The 16,447-nt window shown below is 36.8% G+C and overlaps 2 protein-coding genes across 8 annotated transcripts in view; one reads left to right on the top strand and one right to left on the bottom strand.

The window, feature by feature from the left end:
- The window catches only part of clockb (clock circadian regulator b), a 20,150-nt gene extending 13,058 nt beyond the window's left edge, over positions 1 to 7,092 (bottom strand). Inside the window, exons 1-9 of one of the 3 annotated variants that reach the window (XM_079616339.1) lie at positions 6,644 to 6,724; positions 6,411 to 6,468; positions 5,872 to 5,978; positions 4,690 to 4,749; positions 2,376 to 2,524; positions 943 to 1,034; positions 662 to 751; positions 427 to 544; positions 148 to 261 (exon numbers count right to left, since the gene is read on the bottom strand). In XM_079616339.1, the coding sequence (XP_079472465.1) occupies positions 148 to 261; positions 427 to 544; positions 662 to 751; positions 943 to 1,034; positions 2,376 to 2,524; positions 4,690 to 4,749; positions 5,872 to 5,888 (640 nt within the window). In that variant the 5' untranslated portion in view covers positions 5,889 to 5,978; positions 6,411 to 6,468; positions 6,644 to 6,724. Of the gene's footprint in view, positions 1 to 147; positions 262 to 426; positions 545 to 661; positions 752 to 942; positions 1,035 to 2,375; positions 2,525 to 4,689; positions 4,750 to 5,871; positions 5,979 to 6,410; positions 6,469 to 6,643 lie in introns of all 3 variants that reach the window. The other 2 variants (XM_079616338.1, XM_079616340.1) reach the window with 2 other exon arrangements.
- Positions 6,776 to 16,447, top strand: lap3 (leucine aminopeptidase 3). Of its 5 annotated transcripts, none has more exons than XM_079616343.1 (14): positions 6,776 to 6,906; positions 7,773 to 7,870; positions 7,978 to 8,093; positions 8,195 to 8,249; positions 8,350 to 8,455; positions 8,936 to 9,095; positions 9,238 to 9,402; positions 11,850 to 12,008; positions 12,086 to 12,210; positions 12,299 to 12,387; positions 13,637 to 13,739; positions 13,834 to 13,913; positions 14,061 to 14,173; positions 15,514 to 16,429. In XM_079616343.1, the coding sequence occupies exons 2-14, from the start codon at positions 7,778 to 7,780 to the stop codon at positions 15,698 to 15,700; spliced, it is 1,551 nt and encodes a 516-aa protein (XP_079472469.1). In that variant the 5' UTR covers positions 6,776 to 6,906; positions 7,773 to 7,777; the 3' UTR covers positions 15,701 to 16,429. The 5 variants fall into 5 exon arrangements, with proteins under 5 accessions (XP_079472469.1, XP_079472468.1, XP_079472471.1 ...); XM_079616342.1 differs by lacking the exon at positions 6,776 to 6,906 and adding an exon at positions 7,059 to 7,271; XM_079616345.1 differs by lacking the exon at positions 6,776 to 6,906 and adding an exon at positions 7,103 to 7,271 and having other exon boundaries at positions 9,241 to 9,402; positions 15,514 to 16,419.

Genomic DNA, 16,447 nt, shown 5'->3' with positions numbered 1-16,447 from the left:
GGTGAATAAGCTAAAGTCCCAAAAAGTCGGCGTGTTCCTTTAAGGGAAATTGGCAGTACAATCATGTATTGTGGGCAGTAATGAATGCAGTTAACATATGGTTTCGTATTCAGTGAGTCTAGATCAAGAGGAAAAACAAACACTCACTGTTGGCAAGTGACTTAAAGTTGCCAATAAACTTGACATATTCATATACAGGCGGTTTCGTGGGATCCACAGATCCTCTGAGGATGTGACAACAAAACTCCATCTGGTTCTTGGCTAAGAAAAACAAACAAAACAAAAAACACTTTAGGTGCATGACAATCTAAATTGAGATCACAGAGTTACAGTGAAAATAGGCAGAGGCAGCACACATTTGCACAGAGTATTTTAAAAATACACAGCAGAAAATATATCTGGAAGTGATTGAGGTTGAACACTCACACTTGTGGTAATCAGAGTTGAGTTTCTCAATGTCTGGGTGTGAGGCCAGCGCTTTATACACTTCTTCATGCTCCCCCATTGGAAGAAAGTTCAAAAGGTTCTGATCCACCAGGTCCGACTGAAACAAATACGATTATATTTTTTCAAAAAACAAAACAAAAAAAAATCTAACAATTCCAGGACAATATTTAAATAGACTTCACACAACTAAACACACACATACTCTCTTACTTACAGGCAGATGCTCAAGCAGAGAGGTAACGCCTTCCGAGACGTAAATGATGTTGCCGTCTGTCAACATCACTAGGAAAAATCCATCCAGCGCCTTAAAAAAAAAAAAAAAGAAGCACACTAAAGACAGCTCCAATCCAAAACTACAACTTTAATCTGAAAAATTATAAACATTAAACATGAATGAGGATGCACTCATATTCTATTAGTGGAACCATCTTTCACAACAGAACGAAACAAAGGAGAAACACAAACACACACATTTTGCCCAAAGCGGGGTCTCACCTCTAGCATCAGCTGTGTAAACTCCTCATTGCTAAGAAATGGGGGTTTCCAATCCTGCTTGATCTCACTCGACTCAGATTGTGCAGCATTTTCTGTACGTGAACACAAACACTTCCTTGTAACCAGTTTTTCTAGAATCTGTACGTCTAAGTTGATTAAAGACTACGCAACCTTTAAAAAGATTAGGGTCGGAACTATTTTTTTTAATAAAATTTCTTCTCACCAAGGTTGCATTTTATCAATGAAAAATACAGTAAAACAGTAATATAGCTAAATATTATTACAATGGCAAATATGTGATGGCAAAGACACATTTTCAATTTTTCAGTTACACAATCCTTCAGAAATAATTCTAATATGCTGATTTGCTGCTTAAGAAAAATTCAGTTGAAAACTGTTTTTGTGGAAACAATTGTGGAAAAAGTTTCTTTCAGGATGCTTTGTTTCAAAAGAACAGCATATTTGAAATAAAAATCTTTTGTAAAATTATAAATGTATTAAATGCATTAAATTAATAAATTAATACATTTAATGCACCCTTGCTGAATAAAAGTATTAATTTCTTTTTTCTTTTTTTTAAATCTCACTGACCCCAAAATTGTTAAAGGTAGTGTATATTAAAGTGTTTGTCCTTACAGTTCTGCGTGGAATACTAGTATAGCAAAATAGCTTTAGCAAACTAAATATTATGTAGAATAAATGTAGAAAAGAGAAAATCCAAGGCACAAAGAAGAGTGCCTTGGATTTTCTCTTTTCATCATTTCCTTTGTTTTTGCACAGTAGATTGAGCAGTGGTGCAGAAAACTACAGTAGTATGCAGCTTTGTTGTCACAGCACCTTGTTGAACTGCATATTATTATTATTCACGAGTAAAGTCCAGATATCACAAAAATTAAAAAGGATATTTAACTTAAGTGTGGAAGATGTTAAAAATCAGTGGTGATATAACTGTGAATCTAGAATGGAAGGTTGAGCATACTGCGTTATGGGATTCTGTGCAGTATGATCTGTTTTATACTGCACCCTTTTGGCATTTTTATAGGTCATCCAAGTATGCCATGCATACAGAACATTTGCATAAAGCTCACAACACACATTCTTCAGAAATTGCATGAACAGTATGGTAGTAGAATTGTAATGATTATTAATGAAGATTACAATTATGTATAAATTAATTAAATGTAAATGATTATATAAATTAATTAAATGTGATGATTATTAAAGCATTCCACTTAGATGTAAATCACATGGTATTATGTATGTCTATTTTCTAATTTTTTTGCAGCAGTTGAACACTATACCCAATCACACATACATCTGTAGTGCGCATGGCAAAACAATAACGCAGATCTGCAATTATTCCAGAGCACTGCAAACAACAAATCCCCCTGTTGTTCTGTCTAGAACTTGAATTCCTTTTTTTTTTGCCTCACCTTTTTGCTTGCACAGGTAGTCTATGCTTTTCTGCAATATTGTAGATTTGTCCATCTTGCGTGTGATTCCAGGCAACATGGTGCCAAGTTCTTTAATGAGGACATTGAACTGGTCTCGCCTTTTCTTCTCTGACTTATTTCTCGAAACTCTGTGACAGTAGAGAAGCAACAAAGCATAAGACAAGGCTGCAAAATGGTTAAGAAGAACTTAACCCAGTAAAAAAGTATTTACTTCAGACTAGGGATGATGATTAATCGACAATCGATTAAGCAAGGTCATCATTATAGTGCGTGGTTTTGAGGTGCCTCAATGTGAAAAACATGTGCAGCAGACACACAAGGAAAAAATGAAGGGAGCGCGCCGTAGTTACATATTTAAACGTATTAGTGTCTTCAAGCCATGCAATGGATTAAGTAGGCTAGCCCTTTATTTCTAAACATAATTAACCAAAGGTCCCAAAAACCCTCCAAACAAGTGATTTTACTGAACATAAGACCCATTTACTTGTGTAGCACCACAATAAAAGTACATAGAATAAGTAACAAGTAATGAGATCCTGGTTGATGAGTGATGATCATCAACCAGGAATACACTGCGTCATGAATGATCCCGGAAGTCCTATAGCTTTAGCAAAGAAACAAGTCATGTCACTCCATGATCTACGCACTTATGTGGTGTTCGGGCTCGTTCGAAACCACCTGGCCAAAATAAAGATATGCAATCAACTATGGTTTATTTCACTAAGTTACAAACCAAAACATGGCGCAAAAGCATCATGTGTTTACACGGTGGCGATTTTTCATACAAATACTTGGTATAGTTTGGCCTCTAACTGAAACAAATATGCGGCTTGTTTTCTGGTAGTTGGGACCTTTGCAAAGATATATGACAAGACTATCTGTTATGTAGGCTCCTATGATTTTACAGATTATTTTTTAATAATCTGTAAGCACTTATAATATCAGCAAGTTTAAAAGCACTTGTTTAGTTTAGTGATGGTCATATATTTAGAGGTCGACCGATTAGTGGATTTTACCATACTTGCCGATAACCGATATTAAAAAAAAAAATGGATACTGGATAAAAAAAAAAAACATAACACTCCAAGTAAAACAGTGCTGAACTGAAATGTGCTAAATTGAATAAATATATAAATAGTAATATATTCAGATGAAAAGTTCTATAGAATGAATTCTACAGAAAATAATGTAACCATTAAAATATTACAGGCCAAATGCATGTTTCTTTAGCTATAACCTAGAAACATACGTGAATGTAATAGGTAACACTGTGCAAATCCCATTTGTTAACACGTGACGGATGTATTAGCTAGCTTTCATGAACTATATGCATTATGCAATATACATTTTTACAGCATGTTACCACTTCATATAAATCCAAAGAGTCATGCTTAAAGATGGTCATCTTTAAATATCTGCAAAGGTATTCTTCTATTTTAGAACACTTGATGATATCAAAATAACAATATGTATTGTAGTAATAAACCATAACTGAAATAGAATACGTTTCTGATTTGTTTATGTTTCTGTCAGCTGCATGAACATATCAATGTAGAAAAGCAATCACGTCAGTAGCTTTAAATATGCAACTTCGCTGACTAATTAAACATTAAGATCAGGTTTGCGTGTTTTTGTCACATTGTTTTAATCGCTTGAGGTAGCCATTACTAATGTTAGTCCTCTCAGCCTCGACGGCAAACATGCTGCATTAGCAGAGAAAAAGAACAGCAGTATCTAGTCAATAAATGAATGACTTTATAATGATATGGCAATATGTACTTCAGTGTTCTGTATTCATACTGTTTCGCTGTCTGTGTTTTAAAAGCGCATCTGAAGTGCCAGCGCACTCCGTTCAGCCTCACGTGTTACAATAAACAACTTGAGTCGCCAGTGATAGTTTTTATTTCGCCTACAGAGGCCGCTCTCGCTCTGTATAATGCCAGCAGTCCCTTCTCAGCGCTCTCGTACTGTGTAATGACAGCATACTCTTCTCAGCTGCTCCGGCAACGGACGGAACCCGGAAAAAAATATCGGTATGGATTTTTGCAGATATACCACCAATGAATTATCGGTACCGATATATCGGCAAAACCGATGAATCGGTCGACCTCTAGTCATATTTCCTTTATTCACTGTAAAGCCAAGCTTCTAAGCTTTAAAACGACACCTATTTTGTGTTGGTTAAGCAAGTGATTGCTAACAACTTAGTAGTACATATACATGATACCCATTTCTATTATGATATTTCATGTTATAAAACAGAAGAACAGCCAAAATCTGCAATTAAACTCACCGTTTCGCCTTATCTTTCTCATCATCATCCATCAGCCCATCAAAAACACTGCCATCATCCCTAAAACAGGGAAAATAAACATTTATTCTTTGTCTGATAGAAAAACATTTTTATTTTCAGTAAATCAAAAACATGTCTCCTACATGTTCCTCCAAGGAGACAATGCCTCCTTAAATTGGATGAGAAAATAATCCATATTACAAAAATAAAAGCGCAAAGCAGGTTAAGTTACAGCGGAAGTCCATGTCTCTTGTGCCTCCCCTGAGCCTATTGAGTTTTAACAATGCCTCCATCGTGATATGATTGGTTCTTGCGATAAATACCACTTCTTGTTTTTGTGCGCATTCGCAAATCGGTCTGCATGAAGACTAGTTAAAAAGTAAACAACTCAGCCACTTAGATATCACCGCTTTATGTCACATCAAAATCAAAGTTGAAATGGCCTGAAAACATGTTGACTGTGGGGTTTTTTTTAGTGAGCAATCAGCTTGGTGGAATTAAAGGTACATTTTCGTGTCTGTAACCGGTGTTTACTGAGCTTGATGACTGATAGGCCTAATCCGAAAATAAATTTACTATTAAAAAGAACCGCTTAGTTCACAAATAAAACATTTAAATTGTTTGTGGAATAGATGTGGGAAATGCTTAATTGATAGATAGATAGATAGATAAATAAATAGAATAGAACATTACATATTTATTTGTAAAAAATACTATAAAATAACTTCAGAACACCACTGCACTCCACAGATGTCTATGTTATAAAATAGAGAGAACAGACAAAAAATAGACTTAATTTGAGGACAGACTCAAGAATAAAAATGAAAGTCAAGCCAAACATACTGAACTTTCTTTAAAATGTAAGCGCAGAACCGAACGTGGGACACTGAAAATTTAAGTGAGAATAATATGTGTTAAATTGCTACATTTTAATAAGCAGGATGTCATCATATACATGAATTTATACAAATAAAAATCCAAACACATTTTCTGTTGTACTATATTAAAGAGTTATTTTTGAAGGAGTACGCTACTGTTCAAAAGTTTGGGTTTGTATTACTGTTTTTACTGTGCGGAGCACATAAATACAGCCTTGGTGAGTAGAGACTTCTTTCAAAGATCTTTCAAAGTCCAAACTTTTGAAAAAGTAGTGTACGTAAGTGAATACGGTTTCTGCTTTACCTGTCTCTGGAACTCATGATAATGCCGTCTCATGGATCAGTCTGGGATTAAAAACACCCTGACGCATTGGGAAGACATTGAAGAAGAGGGCCTGCCAATGTGAAAGTCTGCGGCAGACACAAAACAGAAGATAACTGAATGACAAATTAACAGTTTAGTTTACCGTAAACCTACTGTTTCTTTCTGTGAATCTGTTTGGTCACTCAGAGGTGAAAAGTTAATTGATGGACATGGCACTGGAGGTCACATGACTGCTTACTCAAAATAAATACATGTTAGAGAGGATATAATCATACTTGTACTCATTCATTAGTACATTTCCACTTGCTAATTCAAAAAGTGACAGTTTATTACATAATATAAAAGCCTCTAATGAAGTGCATTTTAAAACATGCAGTTATGAAAGGCATCTCTCAACCCTCTAACATTCAGAATGCTCATCATTCCAGCTCATCATTCCACCCAATAATTACATGTAAATTGCGACAGCAAAAGCTGTTATAATAAACATGCCAATCATTCATTTACATCACTCAAACCTCAATAACAAGGACATGACGTTGTAAAAACAAAACATCCAAACAAAACCAAGGGTGCCTGTTGAAAAATTAAATGGCACGGCAGTGTATAGTGATATATGTACACTTTAAGATATAGTGTTACTTTTTAAGACTTAAAAAAAATATATATATTATACTATGTCTGGGTTTTCCTGCACAACAGTGTATGCACCACGGTACTACCGCCTTTAACAACATTATTTGTAACTTACCTAGCGAAAAACACACTCGCACATCCACACAGGTGCCTGGACAGATCTAGCTCATTCGGTCCCGAGATCACAATGCAGCGTTGCGATGAATAATCACGGTGCAATAATAATGTAGTGTAAAAATACAATGCTGAATTTCATTCGCGCACTTCCTCGAGCGCTCTCGCGAATGTGGGTCAGTGGGCCTGGTGGCACGCGAGGCGTAACGGAAGCTCCCTCCTGAGTCCTGATCACCGCAAAATCAGCACAGTTTCAAAGTGCAAGTTAAGTTCGAGCTCGTAACGCTATATACATTCGCGGTTTAGACTTCGTACCTCTTTTCTTTTTCTTTTACCTTAGATCGGCGGCGACAAGAGCGCGATAAAGGTTGCGAACAGAATGAAAACATTTAAAGCCAGGCCTACGCGCAGTCAAAGACATGCGCAGTAGCCTACGCCATAAGCGCACAAGGGTACACCAGAGTACATTGAGTTCTTTTGCAAAATAATCCACGAGGAGTACAGACCTGCAAAGCTAAATACTAGTGCAATTATTATCCTTTATAAGGACTGTTTGTATTACATTATTTTATTTCAGTGGCACCTTTGAACATTTTGTCAGCATTGTCTTTGTCATCTACATTCAAAAGGTTCAATAGAGGGGAATAAAATGCAATGTTTGATAAGATCTAATTAGTGTTTTTGCATTTTATTGTCAATATAATTTTTTTTTACATTACATTTTAACTGTGCTCTTTGATAATGTATTATTGATTATTTCGCCCTTATACAGCTGCAACCCAGCTCAATTTGGAGTTTATCTCTCGCAATTCTAAGGAAAAAAAGAACTCTTAGAATGGCAACATATCTCACAGTTCTGAAAAAATAGTCAGATTTGCGAGATGGAAACTCGCAATTGCGCTAAAAAAAACAATGTTTAAAATGTTTTTATTTAGTGGTGACAAAAAGCTTCCATAGATAGTGCAGTCCCTTTAGGACTTATATTTTTGTAATAAAACGTCGTCTTTTGTTGACGTCATTAGCTGCGACTATGCGCGATTTTCAACCTTCCAATGTCACGTGTAAAGCTTCCTAAGAATTAACGTTTCCTCTTGAATCACGGTTGACTGAGTCCGTTTTTATCCATTTAGAGACGATGTTGATACCATTCAGAAGGGTGTTGCTTACTGCAATCCGAAAACACAACTGTAGACTGTTTTCGGACTCTAAAATCACCAGCACAAGAAAAGTAAGTTTCATAACTTGGCTTGTCAGCTAAATGTCTCTTTGTGTAAGGAGGTCACTAACAAGCGATTTGTTTTGTTTTTATTTTTGTGTGTGAATGGGTTTATTCAGGGTTTAGTTCTAGGCGTGTATGAGAAACAGTCAGACAATGACGGGGTGCATTTCACGGAGGCTGCCGCGGCATTTGACAGGACGGTCTCAGGAAAACTGTCAGAAATGCTGTCGGTGTAAGTCACTCATTTGATCTTTGCATTCATACTGGACCGTCCATTAGCTTTTCTGCACGATCCATTATTTGCCCACTCAATTCCCCCTCTCTGCTATGTAGATCTGGACCTCCTCTGAAGAAAGGGAAGAGTCGGATTTTCTATGGTTTACATCAGGTGTGTGAACTCACTTTTACATTTTGGCTGCCTTTTCAGGTGCGTAATGTCAAGATTAATATATATCAGTCAACGCTTACACAAGTCTTGTCTTTTAAAGGACTTCCCTAGTGTAGTTGTAGTTGGCCTGGGTAAAAGCGGCACAGGTGTGTGTGGAAACGAAAACTGGGACAACTGTAAGGAAAGCATTCGTGCAGCTGTGTCAGGTAAGTGCCATTGATGTGTTTGGGACGGGTGAATGGTCTCAGTAATATTTCCTCCCAAAATAACAAGAAAAATGTTTGCTTAATGAAAATTAAGAATTAATGCGTTTTGAAGATTGCTAATTTTGCTCTCAATTTTTACACAAAAAAAATCGTATTTTTAGTTACTGAAATCTAATGTATACATGCGTATTTTACAATTAAATGGTACGTCATGGTCGTATTTGTTGTACTGCTTTTAATACTTTACAAGAGTTACAAGAAGCAATCAATTGTAAAAATTTTGGATACAGTGAGGTTAATTGTCATGAAAAAAATTCGCAATAGGCTTAAGTTTCTTACGAAATTATAATTTCTTAACCTTGTGATCACAGCATGTTTTTTTGTGTTCAGATCTTCACAATACATGTGTTGTAAAGTGAGAATATGGTTTTTAATGCACTATTTAACATTTTCCTAATATGTCTGCCTGTGTTTGTACAGTGGGCTGCAGGCAGCTTCAGGATCTGGAGGTAGCTCATGTCGAGGTGGACACTTGTGGAGACGGACAGTCAGCTGCAGAGGGCGCTGTGCTCGGGCTTTTTGAGTATGATGAGCTGAAGACCAAGAAGAAGGTCCGTGTCACGGCCCAACCACATGGGAGGTATACTAAATAGATTCATGTATTCCGTTTCTTGGGAAATGTATTGCATGATTTGTAATAAAGCCTCACACAGAGTGCACCTTACACTCCTACTAAGAAATCTGACACTTTCTTGCAAGTTCATTTCTGTCTTGTTCTTTAGCAGTGTGGATTCAGCATGGAAGAAAGGTGTTCTGTATGGGGACGGGCAGAACCTGGCCAGACAGCTGATGGAAGCTCCAGCCAATCACATCACTCCCACAGTGTTCGCAAACACTATAGAGCAGAAACTGTTACCTTTTGGTCATAGAGTCACTGTCCACAAGAGGTAGATGTCTACTAGGATAGGGTTTCATGCATCAATGTTCAAAAACACCTTAATTTTCACACATTTATATTTATTTTTGTAGCATACAACTTTGCGAAGCTGTTTGTGAATGTTCATTTGAACTATGTGTAACTGTCATAGGACAGTAAGAGCTGTGTGTGTAAATCTCACTCCCCTGGCCTCAAGAGGCCTGCTAGCAGCTGCAGTCTTTAGCGTGCTCACCTCCCTCGCCGGAGACCTTGGGTGCTTCTCAATATCCCTCCTCGTCTCCTCGCTCCTCCATCCTATGTCCCGGAAACCGATCGAGCTCAGCCATCTTGAAGGACATCTCGATTCTCTAATCGCACAGTGGCGCCCGTTTCACACATACTCTGTTTGCAGTGCGTTTGCGGTGCGTGTTGCAGTGCGTGTGCGGTACTGGAGCAGCACGCGCTATAGTGCTTTCACATATGCTGCGTTTGCAGTGCGCTACTGAAAGGCTACGTAGTTTCTGTGTCACAAAATAAAAAATGGGTAGGCTAAGTAATTTTGATTTTAAATCCAAACTTTAACTTTGACATTGTTACAGACATTACAACAGTATGAAATTAATTTTAATCATTATGATTCTTTGTTTTAGTTCGAGTTGTTGACAGAAGAAAAGCTATCGCGCTATATCTGTTGCTAAGATATAATAGGCTACACATATATTTTAAATTAGAATACAAATGTATAAATTAAATACTGATTATAAATGCATATTTTAAGACTGAAAAAAAAAATAAGAACCGAAAGAGAGGGCTAGCCCCCAGAAGACAAAGGACCTTTTTGGAAATTAACATTTGATATATTAATTATTGTTAGTACATGCCACTACATTAAAACGAGTATTTTTCCTCTGCTATAAATAAGGCTGGCTGTAGCACCAAAAAGTTAAATATTTTGATTTACAATTACATAGTCAAAATTAATTAACTAGCCTACATAACTATAACAAACTTATAATTACACCCTGTTTAACTTCTGTATATTCAAAAATAAAACTATATAATATGATTTACTTGAATTCAGATATAGGCTACAACTACATATTCAGATGTTCATTTACATTTAATAAATTCGCATGACATGAAGGTTGAATGTGACGATAAACAAAATAAATAAAAAGGGCAACACAGTACATATTCATGTTTAAATAGAACAACATGCAGCAATAATATATATTTATATTCTCGTTTAAAACGTTTTTAATTTCTTGATCCTGTAATTTAGTAACTGTAGAACACATTAACTGTAATTATGAGTAGCTATATGATCAAATTATTACAGTTTCTTGTCAATCTATATTTATTTCAATTTGAACAATACGCTGCAGTGCGGTGCAGCACAGCAGAAAATAGACTCTGTGCGTAAACGATCGCTGCACTGCTGTATACGCACCGCAACTGGAACGGATTGCCGGACCGCATCCGTGTGCAGTGTGAAAGCTCTAACCTGTTAACATGGGTACGGAAAAAAATACGCACCGCAAACGCACTGCAAACGGAGTATGTGTGAAACGGGCGTGAGGATCGAGGAGTGAGGAGGATTCCTGAGGAGTCATAAGCGAGGATACACTGGTGTATCCTTTGCGCAAGTTTTTTATCGACTAAACGTGACGCATGTATCAATTCTCCTCCCCCTTCACATTGGTCACAATCATTTTAATTTATACTTTACGTTTGCAGTTTATATAAACCACACATATTTCAACAGGGTATCTTGCTTTATTATGAATTATTTAAATAACCAAACTTCAACAACGTAAGGGCAGATCCTGTGAGCGCTGCTGATGATGCTTTGATGTGACTTTGATTAGAAAACCGCTTTCATTCGAATTCCTACGTCCTCCTTTTTTTTCCTTGCAGCCTTTACCCGCGTCCTACAGGGGGTGGAGCTGAGACGTGAGGAAAGGAAACGATTATGCACAAATAAGAATTGAGAAGCACCCCTTGGTTCAAATCCCGCTCTGAGAAGGACCTGTTGCATTTGGTGCCGTGACCCGTATGGGAGTGAGATTTAGGACCAGTGTGTTGTGATTGGTCAACTGCTTTGAGCGTTTTTTTTTTCAGAAATGTCACGTCCCTTACATAACTGCGAGTTGCAAATCATTAGGCCCTTTTTATTTTGCGTATGCCTTGGGGAGGATTTATTTAAATTAGGGATATTGTTATGTGTATATTCCAGAAAGAAAACTCAAGACTACAATCAAGGCATTTTAGGAAGTTCAGAAACGGTGCTTACTGATATACAGAATATCTCCCTTTGGAGTGGAGTTTATTGTTTGTAACTTTGCAGACCTTTTTCATATTCAAACAGCAACATGACACACGAAAGAAAGCTGTAAATATGAAAAAGCATAATAGGTCCTTGATGAATCAACGCATCACTTTTTCTCTACTGTGTTTATTTCTCTCTCACTCTTTAAGGCCTCAGTCTTGGATTGAGAGTGAGCATATGGGGGCTTTTCTCAGTGTGTCTAAAGGCTCAGAGGAGCCCCCCATCTTTCTCGAGCTGCATTACAAAGGCACTTCAGACTCTGCACAGCCTCCTCTTCTGCTGGTGGGAAAAGGAATCACCTTTGACAGGTAACTGCACCGGGGCAGAACCTGAAAACATCAGTAGCATCTGTCTAAACACAATTTATGTGTCCATACATTTCCAGTGGTGGAATTTCTCTGAAGCCCTCGTCAGGCATGGATGCCATGAGAGCAGATATGGGTGGAGCAGCCACTGTGTGTTCTGCTATTGTGACTGCAGCCGCTCTGAATCTTCCCATCAATATCATCGGTCTGTCCACTGCACGAGACACTGTGCTTTAGCATCTGCTTTTTCATAACTGTTCACACACAAACTAATCTCACCTTCCCTGTTTCAGGTTTGGCACCACTCTGTGAAAACATGCCTAGTGGAAAAGCAAACAAACCTGGTGATGTTGTCCGTGCCAAAAATGGCAAAACCATTCAGGTATTCTCCACTCACACATACTTCAACAGTGCATCTGCTAAATGTTGTATTATTTCAATCAAATTAAACTAAAATATGCATTAAACAAAATACAATATTGAGGTTATGATAAAATTAAGAAAGAATTAAATAGAAGTTTGGGGTCGGTAAGAATTAAAAAAATTGTAATTTTTAAAGAAGTCTCTAATGCTCACCTAGGCTGCATTTATTTGATCAAAAATACAGCAAAAACATCAATATTGTGAAATATTACAGTTTAAAATAACTGTTTTCTATTTTAATTGATTTATTTTAAATGTAATTTATTCCTGTGATGGCAAAGCAAAATTTTAGCATAATTCCTGTTTTAGCATAATTCCATTCCTGTGATGGCAAAGCATAATTTGAAATGATCCTTCAGAAATCAATCTACGTAATATGCTGATTTGGTGCTCAAGAAACATTTTTTATTATTATCGATGTTGAAAACAGAGTTTGTAGAAAAATCATGATATTTATTTTTATGAATAGCAAATTCAGAATAATATATATTGTAAGTCAAGTGTTTACGGTTACTTTTGTTCAATTTAATGCATCCTTGCTGAATAAAATAAATTTTCTTTAAAAAACATTTTGGGGTTGTTAGTAGTGGACACTTGTTATGTAGAAAACAAAGGTTTATATTAAATGGCAATAATCTTGGCATACCTTGCCTGAATATTTAAAGTACCGTAATTTTTTAATTAACTTTATAAAATGTAATGCCATCAAAGAGCATTTCTGTTAAACTTTATCTGTAATAAATAGCCTAAGATTTTTTTTTTTTACAAATAGCCTTACTGTCCTAGCCTAGTTCTACCAGACTCTCGTACATTTCATCTGTACAGAGAGCCTGGCCTCTCTCCATTGACAAGCGTTAACTTCCTTGAAGGTGGGTACTCTGTTGAAGTTTAAAACTATTGGATCTGCCCAGAGCCACTCTGGATCTGCCATAACCAATCGCTAACTTTTGGTCATGACGTATGACGACTCAAACCAGCGCACAACCTCAACGTCCTCGTTCTCAGCTACTCCCTCTGTTCGCTGATTGGACCGGTTAAAAATTGACTGGAGAAAACCACAATCCCAGACGTAGTTCTGAAGGAAAATGAAAATTGAGCGGAAGCACGTAGGAGGGCGGAGCCAGGCTATTACTGTCCTACATTAGATGGTGTTTCTGCTTAAATGCCCAAAGAAATGCTGATCAAGAAATGTATTTCTTTGTTTCTAGGTTGACAACACCGATGCAGAGGGCAGACTGATTTTGGCTGATGCTCTGTGTTATGCTCATAGTTTCAATCCCAGAGCAATCATCAATGCGGCTACACTTACAGGTACAGACATGCACACTGTATCCACAATTGTGCTTTTTTTAAGTACACATGTAATCGTATTAAGGATTTCTCTCTGTCTTTGTTCCTCTGGCAGGTGCTATGGATGTGGCCTTAGGTTCTGCTGCTACAGGAGTCTTTACCAACTCTGATTGGCTGTGGGAGCGGCTGCATAAGGTAATGAGCGACATCACTCAAATGTGATTGTCAAAATTACTTGACTAACACTTCAATAATCATTCACTGCCATAATTTCTTTCAGTTTGTAAGGCTTTAGGTGAGATGATGTGATCATATTATAATGTGATCTGTGTGTCCTCCCAGGCAAGCATTGTTACTGGTGACAGGGTGTGGAGGATGCCACTGTTTCAGCACTACACCAGACAAGTAACAGACAGTGCCCTGGCAGATCTGAATAACGTTGGAAAATACAGCCGGTACATATGCACTCATGCACACTCATTAATGCTAATTCACATGGTTTTAATCTTTTTTACATATGTTCCCTCCCTCTAATTTCACTGGCCATCGACTAGCAATAGCAAGTAGCAGATCATGGTTTTACTGTGGTGTAATGTGGACTAAAGGTTTTGGATATTAAAAGAAAAAAAGGTCCAAACATCCAAATGTTTACCATCATGGTAAATAAAGCCTGTCCATATGTGACCCTGGACCACAAAACCAGTCACATGGGTCAATTTTCTGAAATTGAGATTTTTACACCATCTGAAAGCTGAATAAATAAGCTTTTCATTGATGTAGGGTTTGTTAGGACAGGACAATATTTGGCCGAGATAAAACTATCTGACCACCTGGAATCTGAGGGTGCAAAAAATCTAAACATTGAGAAAATTGCCTTTAAAGTTGTCACTTTATGTTCGCGGTTGTGCTGCATTCACTCACAAAAATAAATGTTTTATATATTTACTAAATATCTTCATGGAACATGATCTTTACTTAATATCCTAATGATTTTTGGCAATCAATAATTTTGACCCATACAATGTATTGTTGGCTATTGCCACAAATATAACCGTGCTACTTGTGACTGGTTTTGTGATCCAGGGTCACATATTTTATTCATATTACACATACATACTTTAATTCACACATAATTAATTTATAATGGTCGAGAAATTCTTATCAAATGCAGTACATACTCAGACCATATATGCTTTTGGATGCACTGAAGCTCTTCGATATGTCCCGACCTAACTTCCTGTTTCAATAGGAAAATGTTTACATTACATTTACCCATTAAATTATTTTCGTTATTAAGAAATATAAGTTTTATTCAGCAAGGATGCATTAAATTGATTAAAAGAGACTTTAATATATATATATATTTCAAATAATTACTGTTCTTTTGAACTTCAAAGAATCCTGAAAAATCATGGGTTCCACAAAAATATGTAGCACAACCATTTTCAACTATTGTTCTAATAACATAAAATATTTTCTTGAGAAGCAAATCAGCGTATTAGATTGATTTCTGAAGGATCATGTTACAAATTCCGCTTTGCCATCACAGTAATAAATTACATTTAATTAAAATACATCTATACATTCGAATTGTAATAAAATGTCACAATATCACTGGGTTTTTTATCAAATAAATGCACCCTTGGTAGGCAAAAGAGACTTCTTTCAAAAACATTATAAAATCTTACCCGACCCCAAGCTTATGATTAGCACTGTATTTGTTATCTGTAATCTGTAGTGTTTACCGTGCTTGTTTGTGGTTGCCATGACACTGAACTGGTCTGTGACCTCACAGTTCAGGTGGCGCCTGCACCGCTGCTGCCTTTCTGAGAGAGTTTGTGACAGCTGATCATTGGGCTCATCTCGACATTGCCGGGGTCATGAGCAATAAGGATGAAGTCCCATACCTGAGAAAAGGAATGTCTGGAAGACCTACACGTACTTTGGTGGAGTTTGCTGCTGGTTTGGCATCTGAACCGTAGCGTGAACTTTATGAACTTTGACTGGACTGCCTCAAAAGTATATCCATGATGATTAGTGTTCAGAACGATAGCCTGCGGTTCTAAGTACTTTTGCTGCTGAAATTAGCAAACACTTACCAACAAGTGATCAACACTGGGAAAGAAGAAACTTTTAGTGCCACGAACAGAAAATAATATTTAATGGAAACTGCTGACAAGCACTGCTAAAAGCTGCCATGCTGTAGCTAAGTCTAGTTACATTGTAACTAGCAACAAATAAAATTTGTAGAATGAAGGAGCTGTTTGGTGGACTGCCTTTTAAAACGGTATTGTATTAAGAAGTGGCATAAGGTTCAGGGAACTTTTCAGATTTTCATAGTTGTGTAATAAGATTACGTGGTACCAGTATTATGCCGCATGTATAAATGCACAAAATACAAGGTCAATAATGTCATGTGGCAATGAAGAGTGTGATAAATGTCGCAGTGGAAAGTGTGTTGGCATTGAGTCAGGATGGGCGGTCCAGATTATTTTTGTCTTAAAAAACAAGTTGAATTATCTAAAGAAATGAAAACTATATCTTTCATTTATACTTAAAGTCTCCCTGTTGTGAAAATCAAGTTTTTAATGTAGGTCTTGTACATGTGGTGTTTTTAATATGCTTCAAGACAAACCATGCACAAATTCATAAGTCATTTACTCACCATTGCTGATTATTTTCTCATTAAAACTGCAGTGTCAAAAACACGGTTCAAAGTTTCTTATGTC

The sequence above is a fragment of the Phoxinus phoxinus genome, assembly GCF_949152265.1.
Source record: "Phoxinus phoxinus genome assembly, chromosome: 6".
In the NCBI taxonomy this organism is placed as follows: Eukaryota; Metazoa; Chordata; class Actinopteri; order Cypriniformes; family Leuciscidae; genus Phoxinus; species Phoxinus phoxinus.
Note: the sequence above shows the minus strand (reverse complement) of the source record. Positions and strands in the feature narration are given on the sequence as shown.